The sequence below is a fragment of the Bactrocera dorsalis genome, chromosome 2, assembly GCF_023373825.1.
Source record: "Bactrocera dorsalis isolate Fly_Bdor chromosome 2, ASM2337382v1, whole genome shotgun sequence".
Taxonomy (NCBI): domain Eukaryota; kingdom Metazoa; phylum Arthropoda; class Insecta; order Diptera; family Tephritidae; genus Bactrocera; species Bactrocera dorsalis.
In genome coordinates this window covers 53,597,034-53,607,015 of record NC_064304.1, presented here as the reverse complement: position 1 = coordinate 53,607,015, position 9,982 = coordinate 53,597,034, and the positions used below count along the sequence as shown (strand labels likewise).

The window sequence follows — 9,982 nt, the reverse complement described above, 5'->3', positions numbered from 1 at the left end:
CAGCACGAGTCAGGAGGATACGGAGCAACCCTGCTGCAAGGCGTTGCTCCAATGACGACAAACACAAATTAGTACTCACCGATCCAAACGGGGTTAGATCGCCGAAAAAACAGCCCTTGGTCGGATAGAATCCGAGTCAATTCCGGTGCGTAGAACCGGCTGTCGTGGGAATTGGAGTACCCCCGCAGGGCCGCCTGGATGTCCGTTATCGACTCAAAATGTGTTCCCTTGACCACCGATTTTGTTTTAGGAAAGAAAAAAGTCACAGAGTGACATGTCGGGCGAATAGGGCGGCTGTTGCAACACGGCGATCCCTTTAGAGGCCAAATACTGGGACACGCTGAGGGCGGTGTGGCCCAGCGTGTGATCGTGATGAACGATCCAGTTACGAGCGATGTCTGGGCGCACCCTGTTGACTCGTTTAAATTTGTCTGACTGTTTCACGGTTCATACACAGTTCCGAGGCCAACATTCGAACTGTTAAACGCCGATCTTTACGGATTCATGCGCGAAGACGCTGCATTTGTTCTAACTGGCGCAAAATTTTATCGCGACGCGTTGCTCTTGATTTCGTTTTTCCATTTTCGTGACGAGCACTACAAACACACGCCTACTCACCTTGACGCAGCAGGCGAACTAAACAAAATAGAGCGATTGTACATATATCAATGGAGAGAGGAGGGATGCCGAAAAAAGAGAAAATCAGTCTCATTACTTTATTGCCAAACCTCGTACAAAAAGTAAAAACAAATCTTCTTCTTCTTCTTTACTGGCGTAGACACCGCTTACGCTATTATAGCCGAGTCAACAACAGCGCGCCAGTCGTTTCTTCTCTTCGCTACGTGGCGCCAATTGGATATTCCAAGCGAAGCCAGGTCCTTCTCCACTTGGTCCTTCCAACGGAGTGGAGGTCTTCCTCTTCCTCTGCTTCCCCCGGCGGGTACAGCGTCGAATACTTTCAGAGCTGGAGTGTTTTCGTCCATTCGGACAACATGACCTAGCCAGCGTAGCCGCTGTCTTTTAATTCGCTGAACTATGTCAATGTCGCCGTATATCTCGTACAGCTCATCGTTCCATCGAATGCGATATTCGCCGTGGCCAACGCGCAAAGGACCATAAATCTTTCGCAGAACTTTTCTCTCGAAAACTCGCAACGTCGACTCATCTGTTGTTGACATCGTCCAGGCCTCTGCACCATATAGCAGGACGGGAATTATGAGTGACTTATAGAGTTTGGTTTTTGTCTGTCGAGAGAGGACTTTGCTTCTCAATTGCCTACTCAGTCCGAAGTAGCACCTGTTGGCAAGAGTTATCCTGCGTTGGATTTCAAAGCTGACATTGTTGGTGGTGTTTACGCTGGTTCCAAGATAGACGAAATTATCTACAACTTCAAAGTTATGACTGTCAACAGTGACGTGAGTGCCAAGTCGCGAGTGCGACGAGTGTTTGTTTGATGACAGGAGATATTTCGTCTTGCCCTCGTTCACTGCCAGACCCATTTGCGTTGCTTCCTTGTTCAGTCTGGAGAAAGCAGAACTAACGGCGCGGGTGTTGAGACCGATGATATCAATATCATCGGCATACGCCAGCAGCTGTACACTCTTATAAAAGATTGTACCTGCTCGATTAAGTTCTGCAGCTCGAACTATTTTCTCCAGCAGCAGATTGAAGAAATCGCACGATAGGGAGTCGCCTTGTCTGAAACCTCGTTTGGTATCGAAGGGCTCGGAGAGGTCCTTCCCGATCCTGACGGAGCTTTTGGTCCCGCTCAATGTCAGTTTACACAGCCGTATTAGTTTTGCGGGGATACCGAATTCAGACATTGCGGCATAAAGGCAGCTCCTTTTCGTACTGTCGAAAGCAGCTTTAAAATCGACGAAGAGGTGATGTGTGTCGATTCTCCTTTCACGGGTCTTTTCCAAGATTTGGCGCATGGTGAATATCTGGTCGGTTGTTGATTTACCAGGTCTGAAGCCACACTGATAAGGTCCAATCAGTTTGTTGACGGTGGGCTTTAATCTTTCACACAATACGCTCGATAGAACCTTATACGCGATATTAAGGAGGCTAATCCCACTGTAGTTGACGCAGATTGTGGGGTCTCCTTTTTTATGGATTGGGCATAGCACACTTAAATTCCAATCGTTGGGCATGCTTTCGTCCGACCATATTTTACAAAGAAGCTGATGCATGCTCCTTATCAGTTCTTCGCCGCCGTGTTTGAATAGCTCGGCTGGCAATCCATCCGCCCCCGCCGCTTTGTTGTTCTTCAGGCGGGTAATTGCTATTCGAACTTCTTCTTGGTCGGGCAATGGAACGTCTTTTCCATCGTCATCGATTGGGGAATCGGGTTCGTCTTCTCCTGGCGTTGTGTGTTCACTGCCATTCAGCAGGCTGGAGAAGTGTTCCCTCCATAATTTAAGTATGCTCTGGGCATCGGTGACTAGATCACCTTGGGGGGTTCTACATGAGTATGCTCCGGTCTTGAAACCTTCTGTAAGCCGCCGCATCTTTTGGTAGAATTTTCGAGCATTACCCCTGTCGGCCAGCTTATCAAGCTCTTCGTACTCATTCATTTCGGCCTCTTTCTTTTTCTGTCTACAAATGCGTCTCGCTTCCCTCTTCAACTCTCGGTATCTATCCCATCCCGCACGTGTTGTGGTCGATCGTAACGTTGCGAGGTAGGCAGCCTGTTTTCTCTCCGCTGCGACACGGCACTCCTCGTCGTACCAGCTGTTCTTTTGCACCTTCCGAAAACCAATGGTTTCGGTTGCAGCTGTACGTAAGGAGTTTGAAATGCCGTCCCACAGTTCCCTTATACCGAGTTGTTGACGAGTGCTCTCAGAGAGCAGGAGTGCAAGCCGAGTAGAAAATCGCTCGGCTGTCTGTTGTGATTGCAGCTTCTCGACGTCGAACCTTCCTTGTGTTTGTTGGCGTGCGTTTTTTGCTGCACAGAGGCGGGTGCGAATCTTAGCTGCAACAAGATAGTGGTCCGAGTCGATGTTAGGACCTCGGAGCGCACGCACATCTAAAACACTGGAGACGTGTCTTCCGTCTATCACAACATGATCGATCTGGTTGGTAGTTTTTCGATCCGGAGACAGCCAGGTAGCTTGATGAATCTTCTTATGCTGGAATCTAGTACTACAGATAACCATATTTTGGGCCCCGACGAAGTCCATCAGCCTCAACCCATTTGGGGATGTTTCCTCGTGGAGGCTGAATTTACCGACCGTAGTGCCAAAGATACCTTCTTTGCCCACCCTGGCGTTGAAGTCGCCAAGCACGATTTTGACATCGTGGCGGGGGCAGCACTCATAAGCGAGCTCCAAGCGCTCATAAAAGTCATCTTTGGTCACATCGTCCTTCTCTTCCGTCGGGGCGTGGGCGCAAATCAGCGATATGTTGAAGAACTTCGCTTTGATGCGGATTGTGGCTAGACGTTCATTCACCGTAGTGAATGATAGTACTCGGCGACGGAGTCTCTCCCCCACCACGAATCCAACACCAAACGCGCGCCTTTATATGGCCACTGTAGTAAATGCCACAAGGACCTACTCGTCTTTGTCCTTGTCCCGTCCATCGCATTTCTTGGACGGCGGTGATGTCAGCCTTTATTTTCACGAGGACATCAACCAGCTGGGCAGCGGCACCTTCCCAATTAAGGGACCGGACATTCCAGGTGCATGCCCTCAATTCGTAGTCCTTATTTCGTTTTCCATGGTCGTCATCAAAAGGGGGGTCTCTCATCCGAGGCTGGTTGTTGCTATTCGCTGGGGTTGTTTTTTTACGTGGCGGGTCCCAAACCCAGCGCACAACCCTATGTAGGGGATATTTCGCCTTCTCACGTTAGCTCGCCTTCAAACGGATGTTCTTAGGCTACCCAGAGGATACATTTACAAATTAAACACGTGTGCAGCGGAAAAAATTAATTTCAGACACGATAAAAAACAAAATGAAAAAAAAAATCAGTCACATTTAATAAAAATAATTATATACGAATATATATTAAAACGATTTATACGGTGAATAAAGTTACATAATTTATTTGATATATTACATATATTAATATACAATTTATATATAATAAAAATTACAGTTATATTTTTTACAAAAATTGTGTTATAAGATTACACAATCCACCAATTTTACAGTTTTTTTTTGTATTTCAAAAAAACATCTTTAGGCTCAAAGTCCCCAATTTAATTAAAACAGATTAAACAAAAAATACTTCAATCATTATATATGTATATATTTTCCCGTAGTTCCTAGGTGGAACATAGGGCCTCTTTTTAGTTGGTTCTAGCAATGAACGTACATTCCAGGTTCCTATTCGTAATCCATTTTTCATGCTGAAGGTCGTCATCAATTTATCGTTCTTAATCTTCACTTTGTTTATTTCGGTTTCAGTAATCAGAGGGTTTAAGATGAGTAGGTGATTAGCCTTCTGCATCCGAGCCTAGTTCCGGGGCTGCCGGTTTCGCCTCTAGGCAGGCAATGGCGTAGGAATTTCCTCCTCGCAGATGCTAAGGTTATACCGCCTTTTCTCGGTCGACAGAGCCTCGTTTGTAGTGAACAGGGGGTACCGCGCGAAGGTGAGGTTGACGTTTGGGAGGGATAGGCTATATATTTGCATCACCAACCCCATTTGCCCATTTTTGGTATTAGCTGAATGGGGAAAAAATATGTATTCGCTAACGTTTTCATTTATGTTGCTTGAGGAAGAACGTGAGAGAAGTCGGCGTGATATAAAAATTCACCGAAAATCACTGAGGGACAAGTGCAACCCTTTCGATGTGGACGAAACAATGTACAGTTCAAAAATCCACAAAAATTCATTTTATTAAAATTATTTTTCTAAAACAGGTTTATTAAAAACTATCGCTTAAATAAGGCGGCCTTTACGTATGTCCTCGATGTTCTAGAGAGGAATGCAAGTTCTTCAAGATCGTCATCTATATCTTTACTTCATCGATTGTCTTCGGTTTTACGGTTTTTAGCTGGAGAAGGCTATCAGCATGGAGTGGGTAAAGAACTCGATATTCCAATGGCTCAGTTAACATTTTGTTGCATCTTAAAAGAAGTATTGGGATTGCTTCAGTCCCATTTGTGCCCTCAGTGGATAAACCTCGAGTTAAGTAACGTTGAAAAAAGTGAAGCGAAAAAGTTTTTTTTTCAGAAATACGGATTTCCAGGCGCGATTTTGTGTGTAGACGGGACACATATTAAAATCGTTGCTCCAACTAAAGATAAGTTTCTCTATTATAACCGCAAAGGATACTTTAGTATCAATGCCATGATTGTAAGTTTGGTGACAAATTTGCATTTCAAACATCTTAATCAATGTTTTGCAGATATGTGACAATAAAACGAAAATACGTTATGTGAATGCTCAGTTTCCTGGCAGCAATCATGACTCGCACATATGGAAATTTATTTCTCCGTTAGCACAAACCTGTCGTACAAAAATTCCGCTGAACCTCAAAATTTTCCGTTCCGAGTGAATTCAGTGAATGCAACTTTACGAATTTCGAACTTACTTTCGGAGCTGTTCGAATTGCTTGATAGCAGTTTCGTAACTTTCCCGAAAAAACACTCTACGATGGATTGCGTGATAGGGCTGATTATAAGAGCAACTTACTATCATAGCGTTGATACTATGGTAGCCTTTTCTATTGAAGTACATGTGCTCGTTCACTTTGGGTTTTTGCAAGCCGATGTGGACGCACGCAATAACTAAAAATTCTTTATTTAGTAATATTACTATTTTAGTAAAGTGTATATTTACCTGCAGGAATTTTATATTGCTGCAAAAACCACTCTTTACACGTAAGTGAATACTCTGGTGTAAACCGTATAAACTGTGGGCACAACTTCTTTTCTATTTCTTTAAGCACATGGGATGTTAGCTAAAAATACGATCCAAAGTAATGTGGAATTTAAAAAGTATTGTTACGAATTTACTCCTTGCTAGTTTTACTTTACTAGGTTCGTATCTCCGGATTGACAAATAAAACCAAAACTGTTTAATTTAAATCAACAACTCTTTATTTTACAACTTGTCTACACTATAACAGTTTACTCTTAGCACTGATTGATTACGTTGGCACTGCCACGGCTTATATAGCCACGCACTTCTCGCTGATGCCGACGTGTCCTTCTAGAATATTGCGTCTGGAAATTACCAGAACATAATGCTATACGGCGCCAGACGCAAGCAGACAGCGGCGGCGCCAGACTCAGCAATTGTTTAAGTAGACAGCTGCGGCGCCAGATGTCTATTGTTTCGACAAGCAGACAGCCGCGGCGCCAAATGTCTACAACAAGACAAATGCTATTCCATATACCTACAGCTATTGTTCATAATAAGGGATACATATAGCAATACAAATACAACTTAATACTACTTTTGTAACACTGCCCTCCACTAAAGCATAATCGTCCCGATTAGGCACAAATCCTCTTGAACCAAATGGGGCGAGCCTCTCCAAATGTACTACTTTCATTTTACATCGTGCTTTTCCATTTCTTTGTATGCGGTATACCACGTCATTAAGTCGTTTCATCACCACATAGGGTCCTTCCCAGGCTGTCTGCAGTTTCGGGGACAAGCCTTTCTTTCGAAGTGGATTGTACAACAGGACGAGATCACCTTCTTCAAAACCTTTTGAATTTGCCGCTTGATCGAACCGGTCCTTCATCTTATTGCTCATCAGATGCGTATGCTGTCTTACCATTAGATGCAATTCATTCATTTCTTCTTTAAGGCAGAACAATAATCTCCATCATTTCTTACAGCTGTAGGATTCGTTCCAAACTTAAGATCAGCAGGGAGTCGCAGATCAGATCCGAAAATAATCTTTGCTGGCGTGTAACCAGTTGTCTCGTGCTTCGCTGAACGATACGCCAGCAGGAACATCTGGATGCACTTGTCCCAATTCCGTTGGTCTTTATCAACGATTTTCCGCAGATGTTCTTCGAGCGTTCGGTTGAATCTCTCTACCATCCCATCTGATTGTGGGTGTAAGGCTGTTGTCCGTGTCTTGTGGATGCCCAATAATGTACAGACTTCTTGGAAAATGGAAAATTCGAAATTTCTGCCTTGATCTGAGAGTAATTCGACGGACACTCCGAACCTTGTTATCCAATTTTCTACAAACGCTTCGGCTATTGTCTTCGCTTCTTGGTTTGGTAAGGCATATACCTCTGGCCATTTACTGAAATAGTCCATGACAACCAGTAGATATTTGTTTCCGGCCTTACTGGTTGGGAACGGACCTGCAACATCCATTGCGACTCGTTCAAATGGTGATCCCACGTTGTACTGTTGTAGCCTACCGCGACTTTTGGCTTTAGGACCTTTAGCTGCCATGCACTCTACGCAATTACTTATCCATTCTGCTATGGAATCTCGACAACCGATCCAGTAGAACCGTTGTTTAATCTTCTCTATAGTTTTTGTAATTCCAAGGTGCCCTCCACTAGGTCCATTGTGATATTCTTTCAATACTTTCGGGATCATGGACTTCGGTACTATGATCAGCAGACGAGACTGTTTGCCATCTTCGCTTTCCCAGGTACGATGAAGGTATCCATTAACGAGGTTCATGCTGTTCCATTGGGCCCAATATGCTTTTGCAGTTGGACTCTCGTTACTTATTTGTTCTTTTGGTGGTCGTACCCCATTTTCTTTGGCTATTATCAGCTTTGCAAGATCAGGGTCCTCCAGCTGATTGATTCTGATGCGGTGAGAAGTCCAATCATCTTGAGGTTCTATATTCAGTAATCGCACGTCGATTATACCTTCTTTTCCTTCTGATTTGGAGCAATGTTTACATTCCAGTGGACAAGGGCGACGTGATAATGCATCCACATTTTTGTGGTGAATCCCCTTTCGATGTTCTGTTGGTTGTTTACGTTTTGATGGGTTTACCTTTATATTGCAATTTCGGGCAAAGTGACCCGCTTTTCCACAGTTGAAACATCTGCCTGCTGTATTTACTCGCTGTGCAGCAATTATCTTCAGAGTCTTCAATATTTCTTCCATCAGCGCCGGTTGTTCCATTTCAACCCTTTGTACTTTGTGTGCTGGTTTACTTAGTAGGGAAGCTGTTTCCTGTGTGAGGGCGTGCGAAACCGTTTCAGCAAACGTTCTTTTTGGCAATGCATATGTGGCACGTTTAGTGTCCACATCACGAATTCCATTTATGAAACTTTGAATTTTTACCCTCTCAATGTAATCCACAGGTGCATCTGCAATTGCTAAATGAGCCAGTCGTTCTATTTCAGTTGCGAACTCTTGCAATGACTCGTTCATCTTCTGACCCCTATTTTGCAGTTCGATCTGGTATATTTGTTTCCGGTGCTCAGTACCATATCGTCTTTCTATCGCAGTCATCAATGCCTCATAGTTGTCCCGTTCACAGTCTGGAATAGTCTGAAGGATTTCTGCCGCAGGCCCTTTCAATGATACAAAAAGGACGCCACTTTGTCCGCTGCATTCCAGTTATTGGCCATTGCTGTCTTTTCAAACTGAAGTTTGAAAATTTGAAATGGAATACTTCCATCGAATGTGGGTGCCTTCAATCTTTGATTACTTGTTGATGGTGCAGGGCCATGCAGTTGCAGTTCTCGCATACGATTACTCAGTTGAAGAAATTCTGATCTTACATTTTCTTTTTCATTTTCTAACGTTCTTAATTCCTCTTCAAATTTTGAAAATTTCTCTTGCACTTGTGTATTATTTTCTGTAAACTGTTGTACCAAACGCTTTTCTAACTGCGTATTATTTTCAGTCATTTGTTGTGTAAGGCAAGACTTTAACTGCGATGTATTTTCAGCTATTTGCTGTGCCAGACGATTTTCTGTTTGCACTGCATTTTCTGTATTTTCAGCTATTTGCTGTGCCAGACGATTTTCTATTTGCTTAATAGCCACTAACAGCAAGTTCATGTCCACACTTGATGATGTTCGTTGTTCTTCTACTTTTTCTTCTACCTTTGTAGAGCTTTCTGGCCCGACAAATTCGAACTCGTCCACATTAATTCCATCCGCTTCCATTGCTTCACGTAATCGTGCCTGCAGATCCGCCTTTTGCCCGCTTATCGGCAAATTACGCTCCTCCAGTTCCTTTTTTAATTGCTGAATTCTCAATTCTCCGAATTTAACCATCTTGAATTTGGATTATTTGACAATCCCACTTCTGACACCAATTGTTACGAATTTACTCCTTGCTAGTTTTACTTTACTAGGTTCGTATCTCTGGATTGACAAATAAAACCAAAACTGTTTAATTTAATTCAACAACTCTTTATTTTACAACTTGTCTACACTATAACAGTTTACTCTTAGCACTGATTGATTACGTTGGCGCTGCCACGGCTTATATAGCCACGCACTTCTCGCTGATGCCGACGTGTCCTTCTAGAATATTGCGTCTGGAAATTACCAGAACATAATGCTATACGGCGCCAGACTCAGCAATTGTTTAAGTAGACAAGCAGACAGTGCGGCGCCAGATGTCTATTGTTTCGACAAGCAGACAGCCGCGGCGCCAGATGTCTACAACAAGACAAATGCTATTCCATATACCTACAGCTATTGTTCATAATAAGGGATGCATATAGCAATACAAATACAACTTAATACTACTTTTGTAACAGTATTGTGAATTGAAAACACATTACGATCCGTTTGCTATCGTATGTCATAATGCCAATCGTTGCACACGATTGACGTATCACGTAATTTTCTTTCGTATGTTTGCCGATCCGTGCGCGGATGTAACGATTGGACCCCTGCTCTCCAGTCTTGGTCCCGTAACACTATTATCAGTCTGCTCCTCCCTGCTCAAATTTTTTCTTAGCCCCCAGTTTGGCTTTCGAGGGTTACGTCTGGAGGGGAGTTGCTTGACCTCTACTTTTAGCTACTAACTCTATGATCGGACAAGGACGGCTCCATTGACACCCTCCATTATGAGACC

The 9,982-nt window shown here is 43.6% G+C and overlaps 1 protein-coding gene across 1 annotated transcript in view; it reads right to left on the bottom strand.

The window, feature by feature from the left end:
• Positions 1-4,096: 4,096 nt before the first annotated feature.
• Positions 4,097-9,982, bottom strand: part of LOC125776319 (uncharacterized protein K02A2.6-like) — a 171,111-nt gene continuing 165,225 nt past the window's right edge. The window contains exon 2 of the mRNA XM_049448044.1: positions 4,097-8,997. Within this exon, the coding sequence (XP_049304001.1) occupies positions 6,752-8,398 (1,647 nt within the window). The 5' untranslated portion in view covers positions 8,399-8,997 and the 3' untranslated portion in view covers positions 4,097-6,751. The remainder of the gene's footprint in view (positions 8,998-9,982) is intronic.